Source organism: Channa argus, chromosome 13 (assembly GCF_033026475.1).
Source record: "Channa argus isolate prfri chromosome 13, Channa argus male v1.0, whole genome shotgun sequence".
In the NCBI taxonomy this organism is placed as follows: Eukaryota; Metazoa; Chordata; class Actinopteri; order Anabantiformes; family Channidae; genus Channa; species Channa argus.
The window spans coordinates 4,058,444-4,072,724 of NC_090209.1; the positions used below are offsets into that span (position 1 = coordinate 4,058,444).

The following is a 14,281-nucleotide window of genomic DNA, read 5'->3' on the forward strand; positions in this document are numbered from 1 at the left end:
CACTTTGTGAATGAAAATGGGTGGAGACAGTTATTGGTGTGTGTGTGTGTGTGTATGTGGGGGGGGGGGGCGAGTAGTTTTTAAAGCCAGCATGTGCGTTTGCATGTGTGGGTGCATGTGCTGAGCTTTTGACCCTGCAGGGGAAATAAACAGGCAGTTTGTACTGGTTATGGCAAATGAAATATTAATAATATTTTACTCATTATAACTAACTTTGATTGTTTTTTATATTTTTGTGCTAGTTGTGATCAGGGTTTGAGTTTATTTTACAGATTTGCTCTGATTTAGCTACAGCATCTGTGTTATCTTTCCTTACAATAAGATGCATTTATCAAACTTTAAGATGAAAATCATACACCCCCCTCTCAGCCTGACAAAATCTTATGACAAAAACCAGAGAACATCGTAATAACCAATGCTTTATCATTAGGTCCTAATATTCAGCAGTCCCCTGCTTTGGCTTGGTGTAAGGAGGGGTCTGCCTCCTTCTTTTAACCTCAAACATATGGTCAGCTCCTATTATTTTAACTGCTTCCAGTGACTTCGGATGTCACTCGGCCTCTGAGTGCAATCAAGAGAAAGAGCGGCCACGTTAAAACAAGCAGGTCAGCGACAGCTTATGTTACCCCAGTTATGACGGCTGAGTATATTAAAAATGTTTTCATCCTATACATCGGTGCAACAATGACTTTAAAACCCCCCGTGTTTCCCCGTTCCACTCGCGTGGAATACGTGTCTGGAAATGATGTCGCTCCTTGTTCATTCAGAAATCAGGAGACGTATGATGAGTGGGCTCTGAGGGAGCAGTGCAGTTGGTTTCCGAGGAGAACGACAAACAGGTAATGCTAACAACAGCTGTGTGACTCTTCATGTAAGTATGAGAAGGCATCCACTTCCTGCTGAGTGGGGCTTTCAATCAGATCTAGCAGCCTTTTTTATTTTTAATTTTTAACAGTTAGACTCATGCAAATGCACATACAAACACAAACAGTGTTGCGTTATATGAAATCTAAACATCGACTGGGATCTTGAACCTATCGCCGTGTTGTTCTGCTTATGGAGCCGCCCTAAATGCTTCCCCAGAAACTCAACCCAACAGCCCATTGCTCATAAAGCCGCCACATGAGTGATGTGAGCACAGCGAGTTATAGTGACCCTGGGACACACAACTCTTCCCTTTTTTTTTCCAAACACACAAATTCCACTGATTTGTGCTCATCTGTGATCTCCGGTAAGCATCACATCAGCTTCAGGGTAGCATTTATAAAATCTTTGCATACACTGCTTTTACACCTCTTGTAAGAAATTGCAGGGTTTGCTTGAAGAGCAGCGGCCCTTGTTCGACAACAGGTCGCTCATTTCATTCCGCTGACTGATTGCCACCATTGACAAGCAGCTGCTTTTGAGTTGCAAAGACATAAAATCAATAGCTTTTTTCTTGTATGCTGGCTGCTGTTAGTGTTGAATAAGGATCGAGGACCCAGTCGATAGTAAGCTGCTGATAGTGAAGACACAAAGGCAAATTTCTTTGAGTACAGGCAGCTAATCCAAAGCATTGTGCAAGACATCTGGCAATTATATCACACTGTAAAATCGAAGTTGAGAGCTTGATTATGATTGAGTTTGAATATGAAAAAGAAAGTGCAAGACGGAAACTGTTGAGGTCAATAACATTAATGAAAAGGTCCCATATTTGTTGGACAAAGCTAATGCTATTTATTAAAAAAAGAGACGAAATGTAACTTCAACCGCGCTTTACATGTTAGGCCTGCACTCACACACACACACACACAGGCACGCGCACGCACACACACACTCCATGGTGTATCCAGTTCTTTCTGGACCCACGTATTCCAAAGTTACAGAGGCTTCATCCTCCACACAATGAGATAAATATACTACTCCACTCTTGCCTGCAGATTTTTCTCATAAAAAACCCTTTGATAGTTTAGCCATCTGGCCAGAGCTGAAAAAAGTCCTCATAAAAGAGGCCCAAATAAGGTCAGGGGTCACTCCCTCCCTAGGTCAGGGGCCCTGGAAGGTTGTTATAGTGGACTTTACTAAAGTTGTCAGCTCAGATCTCCTTGACAAATTAAGGCACATTCTTCTCTTTTTTAACAAGTATTCCATTACAGTCCGACTTCTCTGAAGGAAATCTTCATACTTTGTTTATTGTGGGGTGGGAAGGGGAGAGAAGAGGGGGAGAGGAGAGGGCTAGGTTGAACAGATAAGGGGTTATGAACTCAACTTGTAGTATGACCAGGAGTATCCTCATTACTGGACCCCCCTGTGAATATTTATAGGTATGTATATTTTTAAAATATAATGTATATATATATATTTATGTCCTGCCCAATTTCTACCGGGCTTGGAACTGGCACTGTGTGGATGAGGATGGGGAAATGGGCTGTTTAGGGTTCAGCGTTTTGCCCAGGGAACATAATATATTTTAATCTTCACCTTTTATGAATTTTTGTCTTTTTCCTCTTAAGGGAAAACCATCATCCATGCAGGGATGAGTAAACGGCCCTTTACTCAACACATAGTACATTAAAGGTGCAATGACAGCCTGTCATTAACCCTGACCTGTCTGTGTCTCTGTCCGAATGTCCAGAGGATGAAAGGCTGGGGTTGGGCTTATCACACAGACACATTTAACTGGCTTCTGTCTGTGTCAGCACACAGGATCTGCCTGCTAACACGATGCAGACACTGAGATGTTTGGCACGAGACATAAACTACAGACACGTCTTGAATGTTAAAATGATGAACGGGGCCACATTTTGTAATAAGCAATACATTCTTTCCAAATGTTAGATTTTAAGATCAATGTCATCTGCGCATAAAAAAATGAAAATACAATTTAAAGCAAAAGACTGAAAACAGCTCAGATCTGTTGGTATGTAAAAAAGACAAATTGTGGTTTTGCAAAAACTAGATTATTGATATTTTGCAGTTACATCAGCAGAATAGGGAGGATGGGAATAGTTAGAAACAAACTTTATGCAGTAGTTCTGGTTATTACAATATATATATATAAGCTAAAATAGGTTTAAAGACAGGTAAATTATTGGGTTCCAGTAGTTCTACTTTGATAATAGTGTTTTTAACCATTCTGGAAACTCTTGTGTTATATTTTCCCTAAAGTTGAACTTTTGCATTACCAACCGTAGACTTTACCACAGCTTTATAAAAAGTACGGATTCCCAGGACTACAATCATCCGGTTGGACACCAGTCTGTCTTTATACCCTCTGACTTTCACAACACTTACAAGAATGTGTTCGGTTCCGCCCCACATGCATTCAAAAACCCATCTGAAACGGTCAAACCAATGACGCAGCATATGACAGCCCCTATGTGACTATGGGAGGAAACTGGACAAAGCCAAGTGTTCTCCACCACACAGCTGCTCGGCTGGAAATGTGCCTCGCACTCATTGTCTTCCTCCTTAAAGTGTTAAGTGTTAAAGCCCTCGCTCCATGCTTCAGTCCACTTCAAAAAAAAAAAAAGAAAAAAAAAAGGTGCTGTCAGACGATACATGGGCCGGAGTGTCCAGTTTCAGAGGAGTTGCTGAGAGACTTGGTAAGAGACGATGAGCTCCATTAAACACTGCTGAGGAAGTGCAGCAATTAATACTGCACAAACTACAGGTGGCAGTGTGAGAAGAGAGGCCCCACTGAAGAGTATTGCAGTATCCGAGAAAAGACTTGTGTACAATAACTGATTATTAATAACTCGTTTTTCCACTGAAATTCCTTCTTTTGTTCCATCTTTAGTGATGATAAAAGGTGAAAGGGGCACTTCAAATTCCATTTATGTCCCCAGTTTCTCATAATCAGCACGACTACGAGGGGGGAAAACAAACAAGCGCTTATTTTCTCACAGAACGTTTGCCTGAGGGGACCCTGAATGAGAGAGTGGGCTTCATCACAGCACACCGTTATTAATCTTTGTTAATTGTAGGCTTCTCCGCACAGACGTCCCACAGCTTTATTTTTCATCATTAAGCCTCTGTTTAACTGTGGCAATAAGTGATAGATATTCCCATTTCAACAACACACAGCTCGGCGACAGCTCGCAGCAAATTGTCCAAAGTTCTTCTACTATTCTTATTTACACATATCACTTTCTGAATATACAGTGAAAGGTTATATGTAGTAATAGGTTCTGGTTATAAGTCATTATATAATATCAATTTCAGTGACTTGATTTCTCAATTAACTGAACTGTAGTCACTCATAATTTTGCACAATATTTCAAATACGAAACACTTGATCAACTTTTTCCAATTGTTCCATGGTTGTAGATTAAATGATCCAACGTAGTACTTAGTACTTAGAACAGGCTACACCTCAGCTATTAACCTATTAATATAACCAATTCAACGATATTGTTTCCTAATGTGGCCCTATATGTTTGTAAAGACATTTTAGTTATTAATTACAATTAATTTCCTTGTAATTAACATTTTTACTGTGTGGTAATGAAACTTTACTTAAAGCTAATGTATTTAACTCTTATGAAATTCCTTTTACTAAATACTCCAAAATGTCTCTCAGTGAGAAGAGTTGTTGTGATCACACACACGAGTTTTAGTCACGTCTGCTCGATCAGTACGTTTTGCAGCATTGTGATTCGTGCGACCTCTTTAAGTGCAGCGTTTTAGAAAACAGAATCTGAAGTATCTGAATACTTTATTCCATGGCAAGGACCTGTTTTGCTGTTTGTTGACACACGTCTCCAGTCTTTTTCTTAAGACTGAGAGGATGTGACTTGTCTTTAGTGTCCGTAACACAGCTTGCCTTCTGACAGCAATGGTGGCCTCTTTTGAAAAGGAATCCCCTTACTCCTCTCTAGCCACTTGGTTGATATCTCTCCCCCTTTTGCTCTCTCTCTCTCATACCCCCTCCTCCCTTTGCTCAGGGAGAGGCGGAGATCACGCGGGGGATGGGTGTATTTGACTCGGGGGGGGGGGGGGGGGGGGGTGGGGGGGCAGCTGGATATAGAAGGGGGTGACAACATTTACAGAAAAGGCCAAAGGAAGTTTTGTGCCTCCATTTGTCAACTGACTCGCGTTTTCGTTATTTGGCAACTACTGCTCCAAACTCCCCTAAGAACTGGTGCCAATGCTCTGACCAACATTCCACACACAGACAAAAAAAAAATCCCTTGCATTAACTTTCCAATAGAACGTGACTTGCACGACAGACATGGATATTGGATTATGGCTGTGTTGAAGAGGTCACACAATCCTCTTGTATCACATAACGACTTGGTTTCTCGTCACCTCTTGCTGGCAGACCTAGCTGGCTGCTGGGAGGTCTAATGGTCTGTGCTGCGGGTGGGTGGCGGGACAGACTGTTGCATGTGGCCGTGGCTTATCTAACCCTACGAATGCACGTTCACTCTCTCACACGCACGCACACACTGCATTTGCTTGGTGATTCACAGAACTATCAAGAAAAGTATAACAAGTTTGAGATCTTTGCAGTTACTGACATTCGAGTGACATTTTGCAGCGTTTTGTCCACGTTTGTATCAAACTTATCCACGAACTATCTAAAAGTCTGATCTGGGAAACGTGTTGTTATTACGGCACTGACTCGGTTACAGATGTGTCTGTCTTCTCCAACCCCATAGTATCATGCTGCTGTGATTCTTTCACTCCTCTTCAGCCAGTCTTATGTTTGCAGCCCCCAGCCCCCACGGTGGGGCTAATTAAAACAATTTCAAGGACTAAGGAGGGGAGCCTATTGTATCACACAAACAGCAGTGCAACAGATATGGTGCCAGAGGGGCACAGTTGTCAAGGATTAGTGGCCCTTCGCAGGCGCAGATGGATATATCAGCCTCCCACCACTGCTGATGAGTGTCTGAGGAGGACAACTGCCTTAAATAAGCTTTTAGCAGGAACAGGGATGTAGTCAAAATACATTCAATGATATGATGAAAGGATGCAGGAAAGCACTAGAGAGAACTAAAGAGAATATCATGTTGCTTTCATAACTAATATAAATTGGTTTATAAATAAAAAAAAACTAGAATAACTTAATTAAAACTGAAAATAATATTATATTAATCTTATTGTCTTTGACTAATTTTATGTCTTATTTATGGAAAAACTAATCTCCCAACACCCTTTTTTTTTTTTACATTCCTGAGCTTGTGCATAGCCAATCTACCCCCCTGGTGACAAATCTTCAAACCAACTTCCTCCCGTTCCTTTCAACTCAAGTAATGGCCCAATGAACTGGATTTTCTCTATCCTGACTCACATCCTCCATGCCACAATATTTATGCTTCCTATTCAGGAGCTGCCCTCATCAAATGGCTAAGTGAATCACAGCCACGGACACAGGCTCATCTCATTACACGCTGACTAATAGTCTGACCAGTTTGGCGGTTACTGGCTGCCGCAGAGCAACTTTTCTGTTGTATTTAATCCACTTCTATGGCTAAGCCGACGCACAAAACTGAGCGAGAATCTCCCAAACGGAGGTGTTGACGGTGAATGTCTCATCCATGCTTTTAAGGCATTGTTGTTATCTCCGTGGCCAGGCCATACTTATCTCACAGAAGGAACTGTATGTGAGCAGAAACAATGGGCTTGATTGAGTGCATTCCCTAAAAGGTGTTAGGTTACATGGACCTGGTCTATTTAATAGATGATATCTGTGTGAAGGGACTTTGCCATGTGATCTTTATCAGGCAGCTTTTTCAAAAAATGGCCCATCATTCATAAACTAATGAATAATCTGACATGTGGTAGTGATAACAGGAACTATCCCCGGGGCTGAGTGTTACACCTCGACCCCCAAAGCGCAGAAATATCAGATGATGTATTTTTGCTCACAATTGCTCAGACAAACCAATTTTTTGGCATGAAATGAATGAAATATCACATGCAACCAACCAACCAACCAACCAACCAACGCTTTAGCAACCACAGTGAAAAGTATTTAATTTCCATTTGTATAAAATAAAATCCTCCATAAGTGACTGTAAATACATATGTATGGTGTCATATCCCCTGTGTGATTAAAACACACACACACACAAAGAGACACACACAATAATGCAATTAGCCTGACAAAGAAAATGCTAATCCGCGAGCCGGTATGAGTGCATGGGTGGGATGCATCTGTAATGACCTGAGAATGACTCTGAGAAACACTTCTCAGGAATTTTCACACCAATAAGCTCCAGGAGAGCCAGACTAAAACTTTGCAGCAACACACAATCGCTCATATAGTGCTAATCTCCGTGTGGTGCAATTGAAAAACTTGCATTTAAAACACGTGCTCCTAACAAAGACTTCCCCTCTTTCATTCAAAGCTTTAAATGTAAATGTTGCACCTGGGATTAAAACCCACGCATTAGTTTGGGATCCATTTGCAGAGCTGTCTGTATTTACAGTTATCAGTGACAGTATGACACACTATCAGACCACCAGCAGATTCATAGCTGGGGGTGAATTCACATATGCTAATAAAGCAGATGTCCACAGTCCTTAACACATTCCAGGCAGCCTATAAAAACAAAGAGTCTTTCTTCCCCCAAGGAGCAGGAGCACCATCTCTGACTTTCTCCAAAAGTGACAAAGCTTCATATAAACATTTAGTCCAACAAACTGATGACTGCAGCCCTTAACAAACGCCACCAGGCTACAGTTGCCCTCTGTTTGGCCAAGGTGTCGATCCTTGTCTGAAAACATTCCGTGACACTTGGAAGTTTTGGGCTACGTCCCCGCTGTCCACTGTGCCCGGCTCGTGCTAAATTCATCAGCCATTGTTTTCTCTGCGCAGGCATTTATGAGGTCACTGCAAACGTAAGCTTTGTCCTCAGATGAAGGATCAGCCAGGCGTTTGTGCCCTCATGGGGTCAAACAAACAGCAAATATGGACAGACTATGACTGAGATTATGGGGTTGATGGGGTGGACATTATGGGGGTAGAATTTTATCCAAAGAGATTGAACATCATCGGTGTCGGAGGCACAATTAAAACATTTTCCCTGAAATTCTGAAGAAATATTCTCCATTAAACGATAGCAGTTGTTATGCTAGTGATACTTGAAAAAGCACAGGGCGTAATCTTATCTTTTGTCCTCTCTCTCTGCCTCCATCACCATCCCCTCACTCAACCTCTCCGTTCCTAAAAAACACCCCCCATATCAAAATGAAAACAAGGACATTTCCTGGGTTCACCACTGCACACGTCCCTGAGAGTACCGACTCATCACCAAAGATAAAAAGGATATACATGATGAAACTAAATGAGAGCATTTATGAAAAAAAAAAAAAAACTGTTTCCCACCGTTACCGAGTTTTAAAAAACAAACTGGTATTTATACATTTATACTTGTATTTTCACATTGCATGAAAAATACCTTTGGCAGCAGCAGTACATCTACATGCATTGAGCACTTTGAATACAGGCAAGGTAAACACAGACTTAAGCACGCACGCACACACACACACACACACACACACACAACAATAGCTTGTATGTGTAAAGATCAAATTTCCATCATGTTTGTTTTCTTGGGATAAGGCATGTGTGAACAAAGAAAATATTTTGTTGGCTTGCAGCCATCTGTCAAAACCAGTAGAATTTCTAAAAATGTAAAAAAGGTTTGTTTGATTATGCAACAAGTTTAATTAGGACAATATTCCAAGACCGTCAGAGATGAGAAATAAGTCATCTTTTCAATTGAAATGTTGTGAATCCCACATCAGGTGCTAACCGCTCGTTTTTAAACGCCCACACAATCATCTGCTTTTGCTACAAATGCTTGGATGGTTCAGAAAACGTCCTTTAACTGCAATTATTAAAATGTTTCAGAGTAATCTAATCACTGTCTGATGGCAAGCTGACGAGGAAACATCACATCAAACTGACTGTGCTGCAAAGGAACACGCTGACGGCGTATCCTGTATCTGCGAGGTGTTAAACGCCAGCATTCCAAGTGGAACTTGCATCCCGCTAAATATTACATTCAATAAACAATTGAGTGATTGTTCCTGCTTCACTGTCAAAAAAAAAAAAAAAAAAAAGATGCAAACATTCATTTGTTTAGGGATAGTGGTGCCGAACCAGGATGGAGAAAACAATGGCAAAGTGTCTTTGTTGCTGAATCACAAAAGCTGATAAGTGCTTATTTGCATTCACAATATCACACTCAGTGCTCATTGCTGAATGGTGAACCCACATTGTAATAAAAGGCAATGACTCTGGGTTGCAGAGCAGGAGATACTGTAACATTCCTTTGTCCAATAAAGGACTTTTATGGGCCCTTGTGCTCCCTCTGTAGCCATGTCTCTTGGTTCGAATTTATCCTTATTTTTCTGCCCCCTGAGGACTGGTTTTAAAGTGCTGCTTTCAATCCTAAAGGAACATCAACAAAGGAGCCTGTCGGTTCAAACTTCCTGACAACCTGGGATGGTCAAAAAAAACAAAACACACACACACACACACACAAAGAAAAGGATGTCTAATGTGAAGATTTGAGCTCTGAATTGTGTGTGATGTTAGAAGAACCTAATTCTGCAGCCAGTTTGCCCTGAAGTGATGCTATTGATTCCGCACACATTACAATAACCTAATAATGCCTTAGCAAATAATCACTCAGAGAGTTCACAGCAGCAAATTAAGGTGTCTTTCTGGAACCTGGCCGTAAAAGCCTGATCAAACAGCTCTATCACCGTGTATTTCTAGCACACAGACAAAAAGGATTGAACTGAGACAAGATAAAAGCCTCCCGTGTATTGAGAAATCAAAACTCACTTAAGATGTCAATAGTGTCACAGCCAAAAGATGCTTGCATTGGAAAACAAATCCATATCAATACTTTACCAATCAGTTAATTTCATTAAGACATTCAATGCCATTTACTGATGGGATAGCAAATCGTGTGCAAAACAAAGCAAAGGTCAGAAATGTATTGTTGGATGGAGTGATGCATTGAATCTGAAGGAATGTGGTGTGAAAAACTGTTTGCACTCAGACGCAGGGTAAACGATTTATAACTGCTCGTGATATGAGAAATGAACTTTTTACAGGCCTTTGACATTTTCTCACCACTTAAAGTAGCTGGTGTCTTATACTCATGTGCAATGTTGTCCATCTGTCACGCAGTCCTCTCTGGATCTGTTCGTACGATTTGTTCAAGCAGCTCTGGGTGGAAACTGTTTTTTTTTTTTTTCTTGGGTGGTGGTGGGGGGGCATTTATGACCCCATTCATGACATGACATCTGAAAACACAGGAAGGAAGGAAGTGAAAAGTGCCATACAGTATCAACATTTGGAAGCCCTGCCCCCTTTCTAAAAAGATGGATTAGGCAGATCTAAACTGGGGTTTATGATACAATTGATGCTTTTTTTTTTTCAACTTATAGCCAAATAATCCTCCAAAAAACGTACTCAATTTGATTTCTAAGAGTTCAAACCTTACCTCACGGAAAACTGCGAAATTTAGTGGTCCGGAGAAAAAGCACTCAACCCATTCATGATGTCACAAGTGGAACAGGGAGAGGGTCTCTCCTTTTCGAGGGCACTCGGGATTAGGGCCTAGAAGTCTATTAGATAATAGATCAAAGACAATACACCAGAGAGCATTTCTTGCTTTTCCCATGTAATGTTCACCTTCATATATAATGGAATTTTAAACGTTTTCTTTTTTGCAATTCCACCTGAAGATCTAGTGCTAAAACCTGAGTACTGAGATCACACAATGTTCACAAGGGTCACCACTGACACACGGGATCATTTTGTGATTATAATGTTAATATGAGCTTTAGGGCAGGTACTGCAGAACAGGGTGCTTTGTATTAACAGATCACATATGTCAGGATAAACTGGTTGCTTTGGGTTTCTCAGGTATCACCAGGCCAGTAAACAACTCTTCCCTACTTTATGCTGAAGGAGCCATTTAAAAATGTGAATTCCTAAATTTCGTCCACGAGGAAATTAACTTAATTTAGCAGGATCGGTGAGCGTGGATGCTGATTCGCAGCACACATTACCTATTTAGTATAGTGTTAAAAGAAGTAGTCAAAACTGGTAAAGTAAAAGCAACCAAATAGCTCGAATACTTTACGTACATACAGTAGCCTTTTTAAAGTTATCTGCCAAAAATAAGTGTAAAAGTAGAATAGTAGAGTAAAACTAGTTATGCAGGAAAATCGGCATTTTTAGCCTGCTGCTTGCTAAATGTACCTACTACATGTGCTGCGGGGATCATAATCTGAAACATTTCATGATGTATTAAAACTATTAATGCAACCATTTGACTTTTGCATTTATATCCACCTTTTACAGTTGTGAAATATGTCTTACATGTATGATTAAATATGAAGCTACAGCCAACAGCTGGTTAGATTAACTTAGCTAAAATATGGCAAAACCTGCCAGTTTCTCTACAGTGCAGTGCACTAAGTCCTTATGACTTTATGTAAGAGGTCAACTTTTATTACAGAATAGTAATAAACAGTACTTCTTTACATATTTGTTTTTTTCTATTGTCTCATTGTAAACGGTCTTTAAATTCCTGAAGCGTTCAACTCTTACTTAACCTAAACGTACTTTATTATTCAAAATATACATTCCATGTAATTTCTGAATGTTTCAGAATAAGAGGCTGCCGTAATTGAAAATATTAATTGGGTAAAAGGTTCGCAGTCGCATGACACAGTGGCTCAGTAGATGGAGCAGATTGTCAGTTCGATACCCATCTTTTCTCCAGTTCACATCTGGGCAAATTCTTCCTGGTGTGTGTATTGGTTATTAAGGACACCAACGGTGCCACGTGATTAAATGTCACAAATTCCCTCTTAATAGTATAACAACGAAATGCTCACTGCTGTCATTATTTGTTCCCGAACTATTTTGTTGCACTTTGGAACAAAAACAAACTCTGAAGGGGAAACTTCAGAGCAGCCAAAGAGTCACTCATCAAACGACTTCCTTTGAGGTTGTGGCCATGCTGAGCCAGAAAACGGAGGAGTCTGAATCAGCAGAGCCATTAGTGCCGGGGGAGCAGAGAGAAATCAATGCTCAACTGTTCACAGGGGACTCTATTCAGGTGCAGCCTTCATTCTGCAAATACTAAGTGCTGAAGTCTGCGTGTAAAAATGGCTGGAATAATAGATAGCCACAAGCAAAACGGGCACTTTATTGAAAAATCTATTGGGTGAGCGACTTGGCTTTTAGAAACCAAGACCTTGATATGTGGCCTAATGTTTTGTACAACTGACTTCTACTTCCAACATTCAAAACAAGGAGCAGAAAATATTCATTTCCACAAAAAGTTAAAATGTACACAATAAATGGAATCAATGCTGCTCAACGACACTCCGCTCCTCACTCACATGGCTGTGCTGCCACCTAATGGACCAACTGGAGAAATCCACCCACCGAATTTCAAGCGCCGTGCTCTCGTTTCACTGCACTTTATTCTTTTACACTTCAGGTGATGTTGGCTGGAAATAATTTTCATTTTAATGGCTTCAAAAAAAAAAAAAAAAAAAGACACTTGAAAGTTGAGTGAATGAAATGTTTTCCCAATGATCAACCTACATGTTCAAAAAGGTATTCAGCCCCGAACGTTCTGGATTAATCTAGTGTGCTGCCACAACAATTCAATATTCTAAGAGGTGGAAATAATTATGAATGTAAAGCTGAAAAAAATGGTTACTACAGTTGTTAAGGACTAAACTGCTAGAAATGGAAATTGTTACTAATAAGGATAGAAGTTCTCACTGGCAAAGAAAATAGCTTATGATGCAGTTGTAAGTCTTTTCATGATCAGAAACTTATTGTGGGATTCCTTCCAGGGTGTGTGTATCTGAGTAGAGGGTGTGAGGTGACAGCTGCTCTATTGCACTCTGTTGTTGATGAGCCGACACAATCAGTGGAACGCTGTGGATGACCACGTTCTGGACATCCAGGCTGATGTTTGGCAGCAGCAACGCACTTTCCTCACATTGTAAGGCACTCTCGTCGACCCTCGCAGCTTTTGCTTGCTTAGACACGTCCCCCGATGCGCCGCACCCCATTTCGGGCGGCGTGGCTGCGGTCACCAGGGAGGCGTTCCGTTCTGTCACCACTGTGACCTCCCTGCCGCCCTCCTGGATCAAGGCATTGAGGCCCTCCAGTTCAGAGCAGGTGGTAATGAAAGTCTGTGTGCTGCTGCTGGAGTCCTGCGCACTTATGGCCGTCTGCAGCAGGGCCTGGTGAAGGGGGTTGTTGCTGTCGTCTGGAGTTAGCTGCGTCAAGAGGACCGCCTGGGGCTCAAGGGTGGCCTCTGCCGTCTGGGATGACCCCAGGGGTTGCATCGGAGTCAACAGGTTGACCTGCTGGATCATGGAGTTGACTACCATGTCGTGATTTTCCGGTCTCAGCAGAACCATGCTGGTCTTATTCTGTATATCGGTACCAACCGGTATCAAAGGGTCGTCTTGACCCAGGGAATGAGATACAATGATTTTGAGCTGCGCACTGCTGTATGGAATCATAGAGTCGGATGTGATGGGGAGCTCCAGCTGCGTGTTGCTCTGCGATGTTGCGACAGGAACCAGGTTGACATCATCAGCTGGGGTGGAGAGGTGGAGCTCAAACAGGTTCTGAGCATCTCGGTGCTGCTTCTTGTGGCTCCGCAGGGAGTCTTCCCGAACAAATGAAGCGTTGCACGAGTCACAGCAGAAGGCTCGAGCTGCATCTAGCTTGGCGCGATACCTCGAGCTGATGGGCTTCGGAGAGTCACTGCAACGACCTTTTCTTCCGCTTCTGCCACTTTTCCCACTGACACCTTTCTCAAGCTTGTCCGGGTGGCACTTCTTTTTGTGAATGACGAGGTTGCTGCGCTGCTTGGAGGCAAAGGTGCAGAAGTCACATTTGAAGGGCCGCTCCTCTGAATGGATCCTCTCGTGGACCTTGAGTGCCCCCTTGCTGGAGCAGGAATAAGTGCACTTGGAACACTGCATGGGCTGCACGGGCTCGTGTTCTCGCGAGTGCTGCCGCAGAGCGGTTTTGCTGCCGCACTTAAAATCGCAGTGGAGACACTGGAAGGAGTTGTTGGTGCCATGTTTGATCTGAATGTGAGATTTCAGGTTGCCTTTCATGGCGCAGCGATACTCACAAAATTCACATTTGTAAGGTTTTTCACCCGAGTGAATCCGGATGTGCCGCTTCAGGTCCGAATTGATTTTGAACTTTGCATCACACTGTTGGCACTGGAAAGGTGCATCCCCTTGGGTTGAAAAACAAAAAAAAACAAAAAAA

The 14,281-nt window shown here is 41.9% G+C and overlaps 1 protein-coding gene across 5 annotated transcripts in view; it reads right to left on the minus strand.

The window, feature by feature from the left end:
- sall4 (spalt-like transcription factor 4) overlaps nucleotides 1-14,281 on the minus strand; it is a 34,232-nt gene that overhangs the window by 17,137 nt on the left and 2,814 nt on the right. For 2 of the 5 annotated variants that reach the window (XR_010916363.1, XR_010916365.1), the window contains 2 exons: nucleotides 10,455-14,249; nucleotides 9,752-10,254 (listed from right to left, as the gene is read on the minus strand). Coding sequence is in view for 2 of the 5 variants with exons in the window: in XM_067527082.1 (XP_067383183.1) it covers nucleotides 10,082-10,127 (46 nt within the window). In the remaining 3 variants the exon portion in view is untranslated. Of the gene's footprint in view, nucleotides 1-9,751; nucleotides 10,255-10,454; nucleotides 14,250-14,281 lie in introns of those variants that run through there. The other 3 variants (XM_067527082.1, XM_067527081.1, XR_010916364.1) reach the window with 3 other exon arrangements.